General features: G+C 41.0%; 1 protein-coding gene across 1 annotated transcript; it reads right to left on the reverse strand.

The window, feature by feature from the left end:
- Positions 1-1,026: 1,026 nt before the first annotated feature.
- Positions 1,027-16,614, reverse strand: LOC103749539 (sodium-dependent glucose transporter 1A-like). The gene is made up of 4 exons (XM_029555719.1): positions 16,551-16,614; positions 6,232-6,400; positions 4,241-4,357; positions 1,027-2,689 (listed from the first exon to the last, which is right to left on the reverse strand). Exons 2-4 carry the CDS (start codon positions 6,395-6,397, stop codon positions 1,695-1,697), a joined length of 1,278 nt encoding a protein of 425 aa, XP_029411579.1. The 5' UTR covers positions 6,398-6,400; positions 16,551-16,614; the 3' UTR covers positions 1,027-1,694.
- Between the last annotated feature and the right edge of the window lie 5,058 nt (positions 16,615-21,672).

Raw genomic sequence — 21,672 nt, forward strand, 5'->3', positions numbered from 1 at the left:
CTTAGACAGTTGCTGGCCCATTTTTTGAGACAGAGACCACTTACTTACCTCAGATCAGCAGCTCCTCATGAGCGGTGAGAGTGCAGATCAAACGACGGTGATCCGGTGCAGTTCCTTTCACTTTGTCGGAGGCCATCCTCAAACGCGTACCCGGGTCTGTCTTCAACCGTCTCTGTCTGGCAAGGGTCCGTACCTCGAGCCCCACGTTTAGGCACCACTTGCCCCTGCCTGCAGGGACCCTGTACAGGTAAGGCTCGAGGGGGACCACTCCCTGAAAGGAAAAACGGGTGAGAAAGAGGAGACGGAGCCCAAGCAAGTCCACTTGTCAAGGGTCTGCTTTATTGAACTGCAAGCTTTCCTTATATACAGTTTGTATTTAGAAGGGGTTGAAGAAGTTGGTCAAAAGGTTACAGCATTTTTATGGGTATGGGAGGGGGACTGAGCAATTCAGCAACGTGACTGACCGCCAGGTGTTCCAAGAGATTACTGCATGACTTACTTTTCCGAGAACTGTTTGCAAGGGGAAGAGAAAGATAACCTTGCCATAAATTCTTTCCCAAGGTTACTTGTGCAAGCAGAATGTCCTGCTTAAGTCAACTGTTTGTAGAGCTATATTATATTTTTTGGTAATGAATGTTGTTCCTCCAGCTCCCGACAAAAATCGGTCAATGCCATTCTTTGATCCAACTCAGCAGATAAAGCAGTTATTAAAACTTCTAACACGCTTTTAATCCCAGCACCTGGGAGGCAGAAGCAGATGAATCTCTGTGAGTTCAAGGCCAGCCTGGTCAACATATCAGGTTCCAGGCCCGCTGGGGCTACAGGAAGACCCTGTCTCAAAAAAACCAAAAAAAAAAAAAATCGGTCAATGCCATTCTTTGATCCAACTCAGCAGATAAAGCAGTTATTAAAACTTCTAACACGCTTTTAATCCCAGCACCTGGGAGGCAGAAGCAGATGAATCTCTGTGAGTTCAAGGCCAGCCTGGTCAACATATCAGGTTCCAGGCCCGCTGGGGCTACAGGAAGACCCTGTCTCAAAAAAACCAAAAAAAAAAAAAAAATTCTAAATAATACTAGTTAGCTCTTTTATGAAATGATTCTTCTCAACACCCTTGACAATACGGATGCCTGAATCTTGTGCTCTACAAATCCATTCCACTCCTCTGTGGTACTGACCTGTGCCACACTCCCCAATTTCTCAACCTCAAATGCCTTCTTTACATGCTCTGAAGGATGGAGACTATTAAATATTATGTAATTACCCATTTGCCAAAGATGAGTCTCCTAGCAAGATCTTACATATGAAACCACTTGATAGTTTATGGAAGACTGGAAATTATAGAACATTTCAAAACCTTTTTAGCATTTGATATAAGTAAACCTAGAAAGTTTGACTGCCAAGAGATATCAAAAAATCTGCAATATCTGATTGATTGAATTCTTTATTTAGTGAAGTAGTGAAATAATCCATCTTCTCTGCCTGTCCCTTTTGTCCAGTTGTGTCTCAGGGGAATGCCTTTATTAACTGCAGAGAACTGGTAGTTGGGAATTGTTTGGAGACTTCATTTGTGGTTCCATCAAAATATTTCTAGATGTTTCTACTACTGACTGCCTCACTGGATCACTCATTTCAAACACTTCAAAATCTTTCTCATTCCATTCTTGCTGCATCTCCCCCTTTAATCTCCCCCCTCATAGCCTAGAACTAGTAGACAACACTTTCTGGTCCTCTGTCTTTCTCTTTCTTTTTTGCTGGTGTTCCAGAGGCAAAGTGGCTAATTTATACATCACAGGAAATAAGACAGCAGTGAATACTGCGGACCCCAAACAGGTGTACAGAACTACAGGCAAATCGGGATATTTTCCTTGAAGAATTCCAATTACTGCAGGAATAGCCATGTCTCCTAGAGAGGCACCAATTACAAAAAATGCTGCAGATTTCCCACTTATGCTGGTGTACTGCTCAATCCAAGAAACTCCACTAGGAAATGTGGTTGCCATCGAGGCTCCATATACGGAAGTTGCGATCCAGAGACAAAGCTTGTTCTTATCAAAAAGCACCAGAAATAAAGATGAGACCAGGCTGCCAACGTTGCTCAACACAATCATGGTTCCAGGCTGTAGACACGCTGCAAAGAAGATGGCCAGGCCCCTGCAGCCTGCAAAGGTCCCCCAGAAGATGGAGTTCAACCCGGCTGCTTCACTTTCCTCCATGCCAACATGGGTGGTTGCAAATGAGAATACGTAAGAGCCGTATGTCACCTCAGCGCCAACGTAGAAAAAGAAGAACAGGAAGAGGAGGCAGAGCAGGGCCTTGTGGTATTTAGCTCTTCGAGATCGCTGGGCTGATGCTGTGGATTTTTGCTGCCTTGAGTGTTTCTTGCAAAACAGAGCCAAGAGAAAGACAGAAACTATTAAAATATAAGTGCCGATGGAAGCATAAGCCCACAGCAAATTCATGTCATCAGGCACTGCAAACAGAGGGTCTGAGGTGGCTTCAGAGGATCCGTTCAGCATTAGAGGATGAAAGTCAGGCTCCGTGTGGTTTTCAGCAGGGGCTGCTGTGCCCCATGCCAGTTTAGCCACCAAAGGAGCTACAACAGCACCCAAGGCAAAACTGAAGTGCAAGGCCTGCATATGGGGACCTCCTTTGTCCCCCCAAAGAGCCAAGATGAGGACATTTGCACCTATCAATGAAAGATGGAGAAAATGATTGAAGTTAAATTGAAAATTAGTGAAAAAATAAAACCAAACCCACTGATCATTACTGTGATGAAGAAACTGAGTCTGTATTACATGGCAGGATTAATATAATGTTCTAAGTTCTCCAACAACTGGCCCCAAGTGATTCTGTGATTAAGGAATTAAGTCCAGAAAACTATGCATCATACTTTTTCATATATGGAATTCTACAAGCTGAAAAGCACTGCTTTCTATAGCCAGCCATAAGAGCACAGGCTTGTTATAAGCAGTGCTAACCCCACACTGGAGAGTACTATTATAGGCTTATTCATTTGTAAGTGTTTGGAAAATATGTGTTTACTAAGCAAAATGTTATCATCAAATAGAGGTCAAATGACCAAAGCTTTCTGTAATAAGAACTGACAACCACTTGAATATTATGCATGAGCAGTGGAGAACATCCCATCAGGAACTGGAATGTTCCAGGACTGTCCTATCAGTTAGATGAAACAGGCACAACTTTCAGAATCTTCACAACTCTGTCTTAGCACCTACAAGCTGAAGGCCGGAAGCATCAAGACTTTGGCTATTTATTTTAATCAGAGATGTTGAGATAGGCATGTGACTCCACTCTGCAATATTGCAACCAAATGAAGCATGAAGTATAAAATATTCCATGATTTATCAGATAACATTAGAACAGAGAGGAAGGGCTAGAATGTAAATAAATAGTGTATTATTTAAGAAATAATATCATGCAAATAAATATCTTGTATATTATTTAGTAGGTTTTCAATAGGGAAAAGCTATGCCATTGGAGAACCAGAACTTCTAAGAAAAATTAGCTGAAGAGAGAGAAAAAGTAGCACAGAGCTCAGTTTCTCTTAGCTCAGGAAACTGTATTTTAACACATATGTCTGCTTAGGCTTTCACAGTCAAATAATGGTCCCATACTTGTTTTTATCTTATTAAAGTGTCAATTCCTCTTACTTTACAGTGATAAAATTCAGCCCCCCAAATAAAAGCCTGTTCACCTGCACTGTCAACCACAGAAGGGAGACCTGCCTGTTTCCATCCTATCAATTTATCACTCCTAGAACAAAATCATTAAGTTCAGGTTTCTAGTTGGTTGTTCAAAAAGCAGTGCCCGGGGGCTGGAGAGATGGCTCAGTGGTTAAGAACACTGACTGTTCTTGCAGAAGACTCAGGTTCGAATCCCAGCACCCACATGGCCGCTTAACAACTGTAACTCTAGTTCCAAGGGACCCAATAGCCTCTTCTGTCCTCCACAGGCATTGCACAACATGGGTGCACTTACCTACATGCAGGAAATACATGCATACACATAAAATAAAAATAATAAATTTAAAAACAAGCAATGCCCAAATCAGCACAAAGCATAGCTGCTATAAGGACGTTATGACTGAGTGACCCCACAAACAATTCAGTAAGGCGTGTCATTTCAAAAGCATCTCAGGGACAGTTTAAAATCATCTGCTCTTCTTTTTTGATTGAAATCTCCCACTCTTGCAGATGGCATGGAAGGCTTCACAGACCTGTATCCACAATGCCAACCGAAGCCCCGAAGACAGACATGGTGACAATCAGTAAGACTGCTGTCTTGCAGAACGGGATGAGATAAAGACCAACTGTGGTGGCCACCATTGACACTCCTGGGGGGGGGAAAGTGAGAAAATCAGCTAGACATGGAGCAGGGAACATTGCTCAGTCACAGAATGCTTGTCCAGCATGCTGAGACCCGGGTTGGTCCCCAGCATTCAAAAATAAACTTTCATAACAAAAAAAGAAAATATGGGGGTGGAGAGATGGCTCAGCAGTTAAGAGCACTGGCTGCTTTTGCAGAGGACCTGGGTTCAATTCCCAGCACCCACATGGTGGCTAACAGCCATCTGTAACTTCACTTCCAGGAGAATCCAATGCTCTCTTCTGACCTCTATGGGCATTGCATACACATAAAATAAAAATAATAAATAAAGGTCAGGTGTGGTGGCACACACCTTTAATCCCAGCACTCAGGAGGCAGAGGCAAGCAGATCTCTGTGAGTTCCAGGCCAGCTGGGACTATAGGAAGACCCTGTATCAAAAAGATCGAATAATAATAATAATAATAAAATAAAAATTTTTAAAAGAAAAAGAAAATAAGCTATAAAAACTATTCCTCAGGATCACAAAAACTTTCACAAATGCAAAATTAATATTAAACTGAACCTGCGTAATCATGAGTAGATGAGCGCTGCAGATTCTAAAGTGGTCATGTAAAACCATATACATTTTATAAGGGTTTTGTACATAAAGTAGAATTACTATGGCCTAAATAAAATTCTAATACTACTAATCAAAATAAATTATACTATCAAGCAAAATTTTATAAGAAACAGGCCAAAAATTATTTATTTAGCAGGGCATGGTGGCACATGCCTTTAATCCCAGCACTTGGGAGGCAGAGGCAGGTGGATCTCTGTGTGTTCAAGGCCAGCCTAGTCTACATAGTGAGTTCCAGGACAGTTTGGGGCTACAGGGAGACCCTGTCTCAAAAAAATCAAAAAAATATTTATTTACTATTTTGCATTTAAGAAACTAAGTATTTTTAGATATGAGTTAACAATGTAATCAGTATAGTAGTTCCTGGTTAAACTTTTCTAAATTAATTACTTGTGGGACTATGGAGGAAAACAAGAATTATATGCTTTTAACTCACTTTGAAAATAAGGAGAATCATTTAGGGACTGCAGAGATGGCTCAGTGGTTTAAGAGCACCTACTGCTCTTTCAGAGGACCCAAGTTCAGTTCCCAGCACACACACCAGATGACTCACAACCAACTGTAACTCTAGCCCCAGGGGCATCCCAACTCCTTAGGCCTCCACAGATAACTACACACACACATGCACACACACATATACATAAGTTAAAATGATAAAAATAAATCTTTAAAAAAGAATCATTTATTTATTCACCAGCAATAAATCATTCTCATTACTTTGTGTTTTATAACATTAATCTAAATTTTCTTTAATTATGTCAATCTATTGAAAAAATACTTTGCCATCTTTTCCAGAGTGGAGCAGAGCAGACTGGGCTCATCAGTGACATGGAACAGGAGGACAAAAACATATTCAATCCAGAGGCCACAGTCTGGCCAGGTTGCAGTACTTAATTCCTACTCCCATGGCCCTGGGAATCCTGCCCTATACCCCAGATAAACAGGGCGTCATGGAAACTCAGTACGTGATCTTGGAGTAGAGTCTAAATTACAGTGGCTCAGATTGCACAAGTGCACAAGTGTGCATGCACACACACAAGGAAGTTTCCAGAGGGCTCAGTACAGATGCAGCTGTTGAGGTAAGAACAGGAGCCGTAGAAGCCCAGCTGCCAGGGAGGACACCCACACATTTCCCAGTTCTGCTGTCAGCCATCTGCAGGCTGTGCTTTTCGTATCTACAGACAAGCTGCCACTACTCCTATCATAAAAATTACATAAAAATTCATTGACAGGCACAGAGAAGCAAAAGTTGATGTTTACCTACCTAAAAGTAAAAACCGATTTATACAGTCAAAAAGAACTCCACCAATCATACTACCACACAGAAATCCAGACGCACGGCCCACAAATATCAAAGAAAGACTGCTGATATTTCGGTTTACGTTTGTGGCCAGATCTTGAAAAGTGGGTCCCAGTATAGCGACACTCATTCCCTAAAATTTAAAAAGACAAAGGCTTTTCACTTACAATCATTAAAATAATGTTAGACATTTAATGCTAAAGAGAGATAGTAGCTTGTTCCACTATTTAAAGTTTTAATATAGGGAATTTTTGTTTTTGTTTTTGTTTTTTTGAGACAGGGTCTCCCTGTAGTCTCAGCTGGCCTGGAACTTACTACATATACCAGGTTAGCCCTGAACTCACAGAGATACACCTGCCTCTGCCTTCCCTGAGTGCTGGGATTAAAGGCATGCACTACCCACACCTGGCAGAGGATTACTTTTAAGATGGGAAGTACAGAAAAATCTACACTGACAATACTATTATTACTAGAGCTATATGTTCCTATTTTTTTCTATTCATAGATTCCCATTTTTAAAACATTATATATATATATAATTCTGATAGTCTGGCCTTTGTAAATAACTTGGCACTGTTCCCTTACAGTTTTCAGTGTGCTTCCTTTAGTCTGTATTTTGCCTCGCTGTCTGCTATATGGTGTGGAGAGGTTTTCTTCTAGTCATGCCTTCCCCATCTGCCCACTGGACCTCATGTATTCTGCTGTACATGTTAAGTACAAGCCTTTTCTTGAGGACTCAGTCCCTAGTTCCATTTAAGAGGGGAAAATAAATCACCCTTCCAGCAACACCATCAAAACAAACCAGATATAGTATCATTATAAATTGCTTAAAGATAATTTCTATACAACTAATCATTAGGCAAAAGAAAGTGGCAAAAATAAAGCAGAATAAAGGTCAATTAACAAAAGTTTGCAGTAATAATAAAGATAAAGAAGGGAACAGGAAAACTAGAAAAAGAAGAAAAAAGAAAAATGAGAGGGAGCTAAAGAGCAAGGGGTCAAATATTTGACTATAAAACAAAGACAAACTATGTAATAAAATTAAAGGTAGAGGCTGAGGCTGAGGCTGGAACATCACCAATTTGGGCTAGTCTTAGCTACTAGTAAGTTCTAGCTAAGCCGCACTACATGGGAAGACCCTATCTCAAAATTTTAAAAATGAGATAAAAGTAGGAATAATAAAAAAATGAAAGCACACAAGTTTAAAAAAGAGTAAAACAAAAACCACACTAAAAATAGTAAAAAGTAAAAGCAAGAAAGAGAAAAAGACAACAAAAATTGGAGAAGCTTCTTTTTGACTTCTCTGATGTTGCTATCTGCCAGGTCATGGAGTGAGTCTACTAGGACACAGCTGAATTGTATTGTAGTTCCTCTCTGTTCCCAGTGTCCAGGATGTAGCTATGTATCGGCTAAGTCCCAGGCTGCCAAGGGTATACTGTCAACATCACTTTATTTTATTTATTTTTATATTGAGATAGGGTTTCATGTAGCCCAGGCTGGCCTTGAACTAAATATGTAGCCAAGAATGCTCTTGAACTTGTGATCCTTCACTTCGACCTCCTAAGCACTGAATTTACAGGTATTTGCCACTACTCCTAGCATAAAAATTACTTTAAAAATGGGATTTTTTTTCAGTTCTTTTCCTTTGTGAACAATATGTCAAAAGTCTATTCTACCTGGGCGTGGTGGCACAGGCCTTTAATCCCAGCACACAAGAGGCAGAAGCAGACAGACCTCTGTAAGATCTAGGCTAGCCTGGTCTATACACTGAGTTCCAGGCCAGCTGAAGATACAGGGAGACCCTGTCTCAAACTAAACAAAACAGAAAAGTCTATTCTGTATTAAAACAATGATGTAACATAAAATTATTTTTGGAATGATTATATATATTTTCAAATATACTCTATTAATTAACATGAGAATCTAGATGTTAAGAATTTAACTTATCAAAATATTTCCTCATCCTCTTCTTGTAGCAGCGCCTATAATCCCAGCAACTCAGGAGGCTGAAACTAGAGGATAGAGAGTTTAAGACTTGCCTGGGCTAGAGTGAGTTCAAGGCTAGTCTGAGTAGTTTAGTAAGACTGTTTCAAAATTTAAAAAAAACAACTGGAGAGAAGCTCAGCTGGTAAACTTCCTGCCACACGAACAGGAGGACCTGAGTTACATTCCCCAGAACCACTAAAACAGTGGGCATGGTGGCATACACTTGTAATCTCTGCCTGAGGATGCAAAGATAGGCAGATCCCTGGGCTTCCTGGCCAGTCAGCCTAGCCTAATGGATGCGTTCCAAGGCAAATGAGAGACTGTTTCAAAAGAACAAGGTGGACAACACCTGAGGAAATGCACCAGAGGCTGATCTCCAGCCTCTCCATACACATGTGCACACAAACTTAATGTGTTATGTGTGTTTGACTATATGAGTTTCTGTATAGCAGTGTGCAGGAGCCCAAAGAGGTCAGAAGAAGGTGTTGGATTCCCCTGGAACTGGAGTCACAATTGGTTGTAAGATGCTGTGTGGGTGCTGGGAACCAAACCCTGGTCCTCTGCAAGAGTAGCCAGTGCTCTTAACTGCTAAGCCATCTCTCCAGCCTCAGTATCCCTCATTTTGTTGTTAAAATGTTGTTAAAATAGCAACATTGCTAGAACATATGGAATCCTAACTTTGAACTACAAGTAAGTATACGTTATGCAGGAGAGGAATACTAAACATCTCCAAATGGAATCTCTTCTTAAAGGGAATCCCAAAGCTATCAGGAGGGTAGTCTGTAAGGCTTCTTTAGAAATATTTCATTCCCATGTATACATTGTCTCAATGACTATGTGATGGTTAATCTTGTCAACTTGGAATTTAGAGTCAACTAGAAGACACTTATGAGGGCATGTTGTAAGGACATTTTCCAGAGTGGTCTGAAGTGGGAAGACCCATCCTGGTATGGGCATTGCTATTCTATGGCCTATGGTTTCAGGCTAAATAAAAAAGGGGAAAGTAAGTGTAGCACTGGCATCCAGCTCTCTGCTTCCTGGCTATGGGTACTTCACACGGGTAGTATTCCTCACACTTCAGCTAGAGCTGTTCTTGCCACACCTTTCCCACCATGATGAACTGTGGGCCAAAATAAAACCTTCCTCTTTAAGTTGCTTTCGTTGTGTATTTTGTCACAACAATGGGAAAAGTAACTAATGTCCTTTAACCAATTTTATACCACCTGGGTGTAGTGGCACATGCGTGTAAGGTAGAGGCTATGTCGAGAGTTTGAGACCAGCCTGGGCTACGTGAGACCGTGTCTTAAAAAATTTATTCAAAGAAGAACTGGAGAGATGGCTCAACAATTAAGGTCACTGGCTGCTTTTGCAGAGAACCCAGGTTCGGTTCCCAACACCCCAGGGTGGCTAACAACTGTCCTTAACCCCAGTTCTAGGGGAACCCAACACCCTGTTCTGGCTTCTGAAGCACTGCACATTGCATTATATACATGCAGGCAAAATGCTCATACACATAAAATAAAAATAAATTTAAATTATTCAAAGACAATATATTGTGATAAATTTACTGAATGCGGCCTTAAGCTATGTGTATCCATGTGTACCAAACTATAACCTAACTTAGTATGGCAGTGAACTGCAACCAAGTATAGTCTTAAAACAAGTATTATAGCCTTGGCCAACAAAAGCTGTCAAGCTTTCAGCCAGTCACAGACTGAAAACTACTCAGACAGATGTGTCCAAATAAGACAAATACTAAGGTCCAACCAATCAGGCTGCTATCTGTGTGTCATTTCTTTTTAACTATTACCCACTCCACATTGCTGGATAGTTATTGCTAACCTTTGTTGGTTCTGGGCACTTTCTATTCATGAATCATCTCTGATCACATAAACTCTAAATTTTATTTGCTTAAAGTTTCTCTTTTAACAAATTGGCATGAGTTATGAGATGTGAAGTAGACCTTCAGAAGCAGAGTGATGGATGAAGGACCAGCCAGGGTCTCGTGTCCAGTGAGCTCACACTGCAACTAGGGCCAAGGACAAGTCACCTCTTCAATTGGAGCTCTGCAGATTTGTAGTTCTCTAATACTATTTGAGCATTTGTGTGTGCAGGTGTATGTGTACACACATGCATGTGTGTGTGGAGCAGAGACTGATGGCAGGTGTCTTCCTTAATCACTCTCCATCTTGTTTTTGCAGCAGAGTCTCTCACTGAGCCTGAAGCTCACCAATTAGACTAAGCCAGCTGGCCAGCAAGCTCCAGGGATCCTCCTGTCTCTGCCTCCCCAGCTCTGGGATTACAGGCACCGTGGCTGTGCCTGGCTTTTTACATGGGTGCTGGGGCCCTAACTCAGATCCCCAAGTGTGTCACATCAACACTTTACTTCACAGGCCTTTATTTGAGCAGTTATTTTTACTTTTATCTACCTATCCATTATTGTGTGTTGTGCATGGGTGTGGGTATGCACGTCACAGTGCATGTGTGAGGATCAGAGGACATCACTGGAGTTGATTCTCTTTTTCCACCCTTATGTGGGTTCCAGAGATTGAATTCAGGTAATCAGGCTTTGCTGCTGAGCCATCTCACCAGTCTCAATTATTTGAGCATTTTTTTTTGTCTTTTTTTGAGACAGGGTCTCCCAGTAGCCCCAGCTGGCCTGGAGCTCACTATGTAGACCAGGCTGGCCTTGAACTCACAGAGATGCTCCTGCTTCTGCCTCCCGAGTGCTGGGATTAAAGGCATGCGCCACCACGCCCGGCTATTTGAGCATTTTTTACTGAAATAAGTCCAACCTCACATTAAGTAAAAATAAAACAAGTCTTTTTTTTTAAAGAGAGAATTAAATGTTAGTGCAAATGAAGTAGTATTTCAAAAAATATGAACTAGGCCTGAGAGTGCCTGAATAGGCTCTTTGTGATGCTAAGAGATGGAAGCAACCTAAGTGTCCCAAGTGGATAATGAAAATGTGGTTCATTTACACAATGGATTTCTATTCAGCAGTAAAGAAAGATGAAATCATGAAAATTTCAGGTAAATGGATGGAACTAGAAACTGTTATACTAAGTGAAATAACACAGAGTCAGAAAAACAAACAACATGTGTTCTCCCTCATTTGTGGATCCTAGCATCAAATCCTTGTATATGAGTATGTATCCTGATATAACCACAGGAACCTGGAGAATGGAAAGGAACCAGGGAGGTAAAGGGAAAGAAGGAACCTGAGAGAAAAGAATAGGAGACAGGTGTTACCAAGGGAGAAATGGGCAAAATGGGGATATTTAAGTGGGAGGGGGAGGGTTATACAAGGAACTATGAGACTAAAGGGGAAGGAGGAGCTCAAGAGAGGAGGGACCATAGGAGACGGTATTATCATGGGAGAAATGGGAAAAATGGGGATACTTTAAATGGGGAGGGCATGGAGGGAGAGTAAACAGAAGGAGAGAGGAGAGATAAATAATGCCCAGCTAATATAAAAACCCAGAGGGAATCATGTTAGTCCGAAAACTTGCTAAAAAATAATATATACAATATCTCTACATGAGTCCATGAATATAGCTGAAGGCTACATACAAGAAAGAGTGCCAGACAGGAGAAACCTCTCTTTGAGTTGTTGGCCAGGAAAGTCCAAAGGACTCCCACAATTATACAGACTATTGTCACAGTCCTTGATTGCCTCCCAGAACTTGAAAGTAAGACCCTATTGCTGAAGACAGGACATACTTTGGACACACGATTTGGGTCAATGGAGCTGGAACCGACCTGGAAACCACCTCCCCTGAAGACTAGTTGCTAAGGGAGAAAAATCAAAGAGACCATCCCCCCCAAAAAAAAACACACACCAAAAGCCTTTTAATTAACACACAAAACTAAAACTACTAAAAATAAGAAGTTGGAAATCCTATGTGCAACTATACAAGAAAGATAAGATGTGCTTTGAGTAAAGAAAACTCATAAAGCGTGTTGAGGTTTTATTGTATTAAGAGAAAAATGGAGTAATTTCTATTCTAAAGTAGAATAACATGGAGTAGAAGTACACAGAGATGAAAACAGAGACAGCAGTAAATAAACGAGAGCACTGTAGGCCTGTAGACAATCTTCGATCATGCTTGCTCAGATTAAAAGAGAAGTGCTTACAAGTTTTTTCAAAAGCTGATCTAAAATACACTGCCAAACTAGAATTTGATTCTCTTTGCTAAAACAGCAAGGTATTCTTAGCAAATTGACTGGCTTTTTTTTTTTTTTAAGCATTAGTACGTCAGTATTACACACTACAGTCTGGCTCTTAATAAGATATCTTGAAAGAAATTTATTTGTAGTAGTTGGCCTAGAAAACAAAGATTCTCAGTTTTATTAAGTAATTTCCTGTCCTTCATGCTTTAATCATTAAGTTTTTGTTTACTTCAAGAGATTAAGTCTCTATTAAAGGAGCTAAGTTTATCCAACAATATGAGTTTCTGCATTTGCTTTTGAAGTGTTAATATCACTTTGGTTAAAGAAGGATTAGTGCTTACTTTGACCTGTGATGCTGTTTTGAATAAGTGTTTTAAACTTTCGATTTTTGTTTTGTTTTGTTGAGACAGGGTCTTCCTAAATCCCAGCTGGCCTGGAACTTGCCATGTAGACCCTGCAGGCTTCAATCTCACAGAGATCCACTTGCTTCTGCCTCCTGAGTGCTGGGATTAAAGGCATGTGTCACTATACCTGGCTTCTAAACCTTTGATATTTTTTATGAAGTTATTCCCCAGATCAAATCAAATCAAATCAATTTTTAAAATATTTTATTTTTCATTATTTTATGTGTATGTGTGTATTGCCTGCATATAGGTAAGTGCACCTGTGTTGTGAAATGCCCGCAGAGGACAGAAGAGATTGTTGGATCCCCCTAGAACTGGAGTTATGGATAGTTGTTAGCTGTCATGTGGGTGCTGGGATTCAAACCTGGGTCTTCTGCAAGAACAGTGTTCTTAACCACTGAGCTATCTCTCCAGCCCTAAATTTTTTTTCTTGACTATTAAATAATATGGTGGTTTTCCAGACGGATCCTTGCAATTTCTCAGAAGGATAATTGTTTTTATAAAAATAGAGATATTACATTAATTACGCTTATTTGATATATTAAAGTACATTGAAAACATTGCCAAATAGTAAGTAATGTTAAAATTTTGGAGGGTGATATTTGTAGGGGGTTATTAATATGTTTCTCAGAAAATTGTATAAAATTCATGGGAATATAACAGCCCTGGTAGAACCTTGTCAGTCATAACTGTAATTGTTATCTTTGAGTGTTATAAGCAAGATTCAGGCACAGTGGTCCTATTTGTGTCCTAGCTAATTAGGAAGCTGAGGCAGGCAGATCAATCCAGACCAGGACTTCTGGTCAGAACAGGCAATATAGCAAGACCCATATCATAAAAGTTGTATGCAACAGACACGAGTGCATCACTGTTGTAATGAACTCTCCCTAGATCTTTAACCATGGCCATTTTAAGACTTGTCATTCACAGACAGTTAATTGTTTAGTCTCGTCCTTTCCTAAGCCACTATGAGTTTGGAGTTCAAGAACATTCGTGGGAAGGACTCTATCAAGTTCAAGACTTTGTAACTTTAAGACCATTCCATTGGACTGAACAGGTATTCTGAACCTCTAATTAAGAAAAAAAACTAAACAGCTTGTAAACACCAAGCTGATGTTTAACCCAGCATCAAGCACAACAAGAAGTAATTAAGTACTATGGAAATTACTTGGCAGATTTTCATGCTAAGTAGCTGGTAGTGAAATTGTTAAGCTATGGAATTTGAAGGAATTCCACAATACTGATCCAAGTCTAATTACCTACTGTAATCTATTTAATAAACAGCTTTAGGCACCTGAGGTGGAGAGGCATAATTGGTGTTTAAGCAGATGTAAATCCATTGCTAAGCATGGACTCAGGGAGAGTTTGGATGGCTGCCTAGTACTTGCTGAGTCTTTAAGTTTCCAGTATTAAAGCTCCGCACTTCAAATTCATCACAGTAGAGATGGAATGATCCAAAATATAACCAAACATTTGTGGATAAATATTTTTTTGTGCAAAAAAGGGGGGGCTTCTAATCAACGTTTGATTTGTTAAACCCTTAATTTTGGCTAAGTTAGTAAAAGCCTTAGGTGATGTTTCCAGAAGCTGGGTGACTGAAACCCTTACAGATGGATTTCATTCACTTGATACCTGCATTGCTTATTTTCTGGTTGTAAAGAAGCTTTCCCACATAGAAAGGCTGATGCTATTTAGCCATGATTATTAGAAAATACATTTTGCATAAATTGGACATAGTGGTGCATGCCTATAACCTTAGCACTTGGGAGTTGGAGACATGGGGATGGATCAAAAGTTGAAGTTATCCTTGATTATATAGTGAGTTTGAGGCCAGTGAGCTACATAGAAACCCTGTCTCCAAAAAAAGTACTTTTGGGGCTGGAGAGATGGCTCAGCGGTTAAGAGCACAGACTGCTCTTGCAGAGGATGGCGGCTATGAACCATCCTTAACTCCACTTCCAGGGGAATCCAAAGCCCTCTTCTGACCTCTGCGACATTGCACAACACAGGTGCACTCACATACATGCAGGCAATACACTCGTACACATAAAATAAAAATAATAAATAAAATATTAAAAATAACTTTCCTAAAAAATAAAAGTGCTTTCGATATAGGACTTTCATGGAGCCCCACCAACAACGGTAGTACTTGTTTTACTGCATAATGAATCAGCTGGATTGCTTTAATAACAGGCACTACTAACTGAAGGCAACTCCCTTTGGAGAGCACAGACCAAACCTTTGTAAAATGGTCACGTCAAAGCTGCGCCTCTAGGGGATGGAGAGGTATCTCAGTGGTTAACAGTGCTTGCTGCTCTTGCAGGGGACCCTGATCAGTTCCCAGTACCAGTATGTTGTGGCCCATGCCCAACAGTAACTCCAGTTCCAGGGGCTCTGATGCTCTCTTCTGGCCTTCAAGGACATCTTCACACATATGTATGATGTACATAAATATATGCAGGCACATACACATACAAATAAATAACAAATAAATCTTTTTTATATAAAAAGTCTGCTCCCTTAGTAATAGGAATTTATGTAACTTGCAATCTCATAAACTCTGACATGATTCAATAGTCAATTTTTAAAAAATTAAAAAAAAATTTTTATGTGTATGAGTATTTTGCCCGAATGTATGTAAGTGCATCTATGGGATGCCAGAAGAGGGCATCAGTTCCCTGGAACTGGAGTTAATGGACAGTTGTTAGTCAACATGTGGGTGCTAGGAACTGAACTCAGGTCCTCTTCAAGAGCAGCCAGTGCTCTTAACTGCTGAGCCGTCTCTCAAGCCCCAGTAGTCAAGGTTTTAGGCATTACACCAAAGCATATTTTCTGTAACTTAAAACAGCTCTTCATGGCCACCAGCTGATGCTAGCCAGAATTTCCATGATCCAGAACCTGAAGAATGGGTGTTTTAGAAATACCACCATTAAATGACTATCCTTGATTTCGTTGGATGAGACCAATTCAGGTTTTTCTCTGCAGTAAAACTTCTGGGTCTTCAGTCTGAGCTCTGTATCTCTTAACTTAAAGGGACTTCTGTCTGCTCAAATTGTGCATTTATTAGAGACCTTAAGGAAAATCTAGCTAGGAATCTTTCTCCCCAGAAGCAGATGGCATTATAATTGTGGACAGCTTTCCCAATATCATGGATGAAGTCTTCTCTTCCCTTTCCCCTGTTACCTGCTGTCCTAATCCCTTCCCTTTCCTTTAAGGGAAATGTCTAGGACTATAATGTGTGGAGGCCATAGCAAAAGCTACTCTTGTAGCAAGAAACCAGATAAACTGCTGGGTTTGTGGACTAGTGCACTCAAGCCAGGCAATATCACTATTGCCAATGCTATTCTGTTTCCAGTGAGTCATCTTCAAACTACAAAGGCAGAGTGAAAACTTCCCTCATATGCTAGCTCTCGTAGCTCCATGCCTCCTGTACTTCCTAGGAATAGTAGCATGACCTTTGCAGTGAATAACCTAGTTCTAGCAAAAATAGAAAACTGGAGCTGCATCTGCAGATGGTGTATTGTTTGTACATTCCCACAGTTGAGAATTACCTCTGTGTGTACTAGTAAAACTTGTATGATTGCCACATTAAATACAGTAAGGTCCATATCAACTAAATGTTTGTACCCTTGCAGAATGCTAAAAAAAGATCACAAAACATTTCTTACTGAACCTTGTTCGGATCTATAAACTACTTATGAGTGAACAGATTTAACTGACCTCTGCTTAGACTCGTCTACTGCCAAAGGCTTGTAGTGCATCTGTGGAGAATTTTTCTGCTTCCTTCAGCCCCTTGCCTGGTTTGGATCTTGCAGTTTGGCCTGGCTAATTTCTGTCTTCTGAATAGCTTTCCTTGAAATTTCCCATACCTTCCTATAATCAAAGGCTAAAAGCAGTTAATATTCAAAATTAATACTTTGAAGTGGTTAGAGATTTCATTCAAGTAAAGAAAGTTACTAACAGGGGTCTTAGGTGGTCTTTTTTGGTGCTAGTGGGGTGCTGGTTATGTGGCATTTCAAACTAATTAAGGAAAAATCTGAATCTTACAGCTAATCAGAGACTTCAGGGGTTGAGAGGGGTTGGAAGTCACTCTTAAAGATGGGTGAAAACATTGATGTTCCAATTCCACATAAAAGTAATAGAACAAATTAGCATTCTAGATTTCCTCCTTCTATGTCAGGGGCTTGGGGGAAGAAAACTGAATGTTCTACTCAACTCCTAATTTTCTCCTTGGTTTTATTGCTGAAGTTTGGTTCAGCAAGATGTCAGACAGTAGATGGCTAGACTTTCTGTGGATGTGATGGTTTTGGAAATAATCAGGGTTATTTTAAATCTATAGGAACAGTTGAAAGAATCAGATGCTGAAACAAAAATCAAGACATCTGGGTCTAAATGGAAGTTAGAACTCTACGGTCAATCTTAAAACATTCCCAAGGATTGTGTATGGACCATTTGGAAATAAGCCATTGGACAGATTTTAATAATGTCTTCAGTAGAAGACAAATGGATAGTTTGTTTTTGTCATGCTTATTGGAAAGTGGCTTTATGTTTGCAACATAAACTTTTCTTTACCTAATTTGACTCTAGTATAATTGACCAAAATCTTGATTATAAAAGTTTATAATGGTTTGAAGGAGATGTACAGATATATAGATATTTCAAAGTTAATAGTTTTGGTTAGTTTATTAGAAATTTTTAGCTTTTGGGCTTGGGCTGTAGCTCAATTGGTAGAACGCTTGTCTGTCATGCATGAAACCCAGGGTTTCATGTCTACTATCCCAGCACCTGGGAAGTAGAGGCAGGGGGATGAAGAGTTCAAGGTCATTATCAGATACATAGTGAGTTCAAGAACAGTCTGGGTTGAAGAAGGAGAAGAGGAAGGAGGAGGAGGAGGAGGAGGAGGAGGAGGAGGAGCTGAGTATGGTGGTCCATGCCTTTAGTCCTAGTACTCATGAAGCAGAGGCAGATGGATCTCTATGAGATTGAGGTCAGCCTGGTCTACATAGTGAGTTCTAGGCCAGCTGGGGCAACAGTGAGATCTTGTTTCAAAAAGCAAAAAATGATATAAAGGAGTAGGAAGAGGAGAAGGAAGAGGAGGAGGAAAAGGAGGGAAGGAAGGAAGGAAAATAATTTTAAAGAACTTTTTATCAAGGCAGGAACATGAAACAATTTTTTCAGAATTTTCTTTGGTCATTGAGGGATCAAAAAAGGATTAAAAGAAGTCAATATATGAAAAGTTTTCCTCCCTCTATAAGATAAACTTGAAACTATTTAAGGGATCAAATCTTACAAAATCCCGGAAGAGTTTTGTAATGACATTGACAATTTCAAGGAATTAATCAAGTACCCATTGATTTTTTAAAAAGATTTATTTCTTAATTATGTACATGTGGGAGGATATGTGCATGTGAGTGCAGATGTCCTCAGGGGGGCAGAAGTGTTGGGTGCCTGTGGAGCTGGAGTTATAAGTGATTGTGAGTCACCTGAAGTGGGTTCTGGGAACCAAGTTCGGCTCCTTTGCAGAGCAGTACACACTCTGAACCATGGAACCATCTCTTCAGCCCCTACCCATTGATTTTAAAATGTATTTTGTTCCATCATTTTGGAATCTTGTCATGGAAGAAAATAACTAGCATAGCCCAAGCAGGAGAGTGCAATATGTATACCATACTTTGACATTTTAAAGGTTTTAATTCGGTCACTATTTTGAAATGCTGGGCAAACTTGAAAAAAAATCCAACAGTGAGGTTATTTTCAATTAATTCAGTTAGCATTTTGGAAGTTTAATTAGATAAAAAATATCATAATAAGGTTTGAAATTTTTCAAAATTTAAACGTTAATTTTTAATTTGCCATGAAAAGTTTTTAAGTGTTATACCTACTTTAATTTTGTGTCTTTGTGTGAACTATGACACTTACTCTAAGTATCTAAACCAGGTTTTAGGCCAGTTTAACATTGGTTATTCTTAATTTTAGTGGGTGTGGAACTCCAGACTAAATGCTATATTGATAGGACTTTGCTGTCTGTGGAATTTAATAAATTAGTCATTTTCTTCAGAAAACAATGGCACTATTTTTGAGGTAGGGTTTCATGAATAGCTAAGGCTAGTCTTGAACTCAATATGCAGCCAAGGATGATCTTGAACCCCCAATACTCTTGCCTCCACCTCCCAAGTACTGGGATTACAGGTGTGCACCCCCATGCCCAGCTTGGATACTCCTTTAAATCAGGCAGTTTTACAGCCAACTATGGACCTTAATCACCATCATAGCAATCATGACCAATTTAATTTTACTGAGCATTCATTGCATGAACTAGATTGCTTGATCTTGATCCATTTGATTCATAGAGACATTGGTTAAGGAGCGTACTCTCTGATGGCCACCATAGCTGATGCCTTGATGTGTTGTATCCCCTTGAGAGTCATGAATGTTTGTATGTACCCATAGAAACTTTGTACTTCAGTTAACAAAAACATGAAGGAAGTTTAAATAATTATGCAACTAATTTGTCATCGACATTGTGAAGTCCACAAATGTGAATCCAGGGTCTGGACAGATGGCTCAGCGGTTAAGTGCACTGACTGCTCTTGCAGAGGAACCAAGTTTGATTTCCAAAACCTAGACAGTAGCTAACAGCTGTCCCTAACTCCAGTTCCAGGGGATCAAACACCTTCCAGTGGCTCAGAAAGACATTGCACAACATAGGTGCTCTTAACAACATCAGGCAAAACACTCATATGTATAAATAAAAATTTAAAAACGTGAATCCAAAAAATCCAAAGTGAATTCAATAAATTTCATAAATAAATAAAAAGCTGAGCCTGCTATTAATGTGGTACTAGAAAGCGTCTAAAGCTACTTCTGTGGGTAGGACATTGTAACATCCCTAAATATGTCAACAAACTGCATCCTGAGAGAACATTCTCGAAAAAGTGATTGAGCAGCTGGGTAGTCAGTTTATCAGATCACAAACTACCAGAAATGGGCAAAGGCAGTAAATGAGCTATAATTTAAAAAATGTTATTTCTACATGTGATTTTCTTGTTCTGGCTACAGATACTGACCAAAGATGTTCTGAACCATTAAAATCATTACTTTGTGCAAAAAAATGTTCTAAAATTAACTCGACTAACCTCCTCCCCTTCTTTTTCTTTTCTTTCTTTTTTTGAGGCAGGGTCTCACTGTGTTGCACTGGCTCGCTTAGAACTTGCTATGCAGACTAGGCTAGCCTCAAACAACCTCTTCTTTTTAATAGGTGTTATAAGACTTAAGTGTTAGCGGCTGGCTTTCAAATTCTTTGGACCCTTAAAAAAATTCTAATTCATCTATAGTTCAAGAACCATTTATTCTAATTGCACCAGTCTGTTCCAAAAGCAGCATGTGCCCCTTACCCAGGCCAGACCCACCCAGGACTAAGGACCAGGGTTAGTACAGATGCACAGCAAGCACCTAGCACAAGGAGAGCCAGAGCCCCAGCTCTAACCAAAGCACTTCATATGCTCACCAAGCATCTGCAGTGATTTCTTTCTTCCCTCCCAGTCAGTACATTCTAAAAGGACTGTGGCTTAGTCTCCCAATCCGCAATTCTCCAGGATCACAATCATCAAGCCGTGGGAGGAGGAGTGGGTTTGCCACAAACACTGAATTGAGTGGTAGCACAAGGGTTTGGCAAAAGGCACTTCTAGCCTTGAACTTTGCTTCAAGAAAATCATTTAAGTAATGGAGGAGCTGATCTGAATGGGATTGTGGGCAGAGAAAGAGGTGTTCTGGGCTCTACCACTTGATCAGCTGTGTAATCCAGAAAAGTGATTTTCCTCTTGCCATTGTTTCCCTGTCTGCAAAAGTAAGCGGTTGGCTTAACGTCACCAGGAAGAGGAAATCCTAGAAAAGTAGGTTTTCTATGTAATGTGCAGAGGGCAGTAGCTACAGACCCAGGTAAACTCTCTTCTGTCTCCCCAGGACAGAGATTCCTATGAAGATGCTGCTGTCGGTGGAAAATATATTAGGGAAATCAATCTGGCCCTTTACAGTACCCCCGCCCCCCATGATTAGAACTGTGCCCAAGTGTTAGTTGATGAAACTGAAGCCCTGGCGGATTAACTGAAGTGCCCAAGGTCACACAACGAGCAGGCAGCGAAGGCCCAGCTGGGAAGGGCGGGCGGGTTCCCCGCAGCCGGGAAGGACGGCGTCCTCAGCTCTCACCAGCCCCAGGAAGGCGGCGTACAGGACCATGGTGGTGTACCAGCGCAGCACGCTCTGGGCTCCGGCGCTCCGCCTGAGGGCCGCCGCCTCGGGCTCGGTCTCCGCCTGGGTCTCTGCCCGCTGGAGCCGCTGTCCAGCAGCCTCGGCCCCGGCGCTCCCGAACCTCACTTCCAGTTCCAGCTTGGCCCGGGAGGGGAGGTCCGGCTGCTGGCGGACCCTCTGCGGCTCTGCGCTCTGCTCCTCCAGGCGCCGACGTCCCTCCTGCTGCCACCTCCCCGCAGGGACTGTCCCTACTCAGGGCTGCGGGTAGCTGGACTTTGGCCCTCGCGCATTCTCCATCTTGCAGAATCCAGCGGCTCAGGTGACGGAAGGAGGCTTCTGGCCAACCCTGAGCGAGAGTCAAACCGAACATCGGTATGGTTGCCTAGGAAACAGCGCAGGGAGAGTTTGACAGGCAGCGGCAGCCGTGGTACAGCCCCAACGGCTAGGCAGCTTGAGCGCTATGGAAACTTCCAGAGGGTGCAGGAGGGCGCCCCTACAAACTCCGCATCCGGGCCGTGTCTCCTTCCCCACCTGAGCTGTCTCGTCTGTTAGTCCGCTCTCTGGCCACTGTGCTACCTCTAGTCTCCCAACACTC

This window comes from Nannospalax galili, unplaced genomic scaffold (genome assembly GCF_000622305.1).
Source record: "Nannospalax galili isolate Female #2095 unplaced genomic scaffold, S.galili_v1.0 scaffold646, whole genome shotgun sequence".
In the NCBI taxonomy this organism is placed as follows: Eukaryota; Metazoa; Chordata; class Mammalia; order Rodentia; family Spalacidae; genus Nannospalax; species Nannospalax galili.

What these genes read in the sequence shown, in the direction of transcription:
- LOC103749539 (XM_029555719.1), bottom strand. Translation starts at nt 6,397, where the DNA reads ATGAGTGTCGCTATACTGGGACCCACTTTTCAAGATCTGGCCACAAAC. An exon ending in AAATCGGTTTTTACTTTTAG is followed by an intron (nt 4,358 to 6,231) that starts GTAGGTAAACAT and finishes TCCCCCCCCCAG; the next exon opens with GAGTGTCAATGGTGGCCACC. An exon ending in GGTTGGCATTGTGGATACAG is followed by an intron (nt 2,690 to 4,240) that starts GTCTGTGAAGCC and finishes TTTCATTGATAG; the next exon opens with GTGCAAATGTCCTCATCTTG.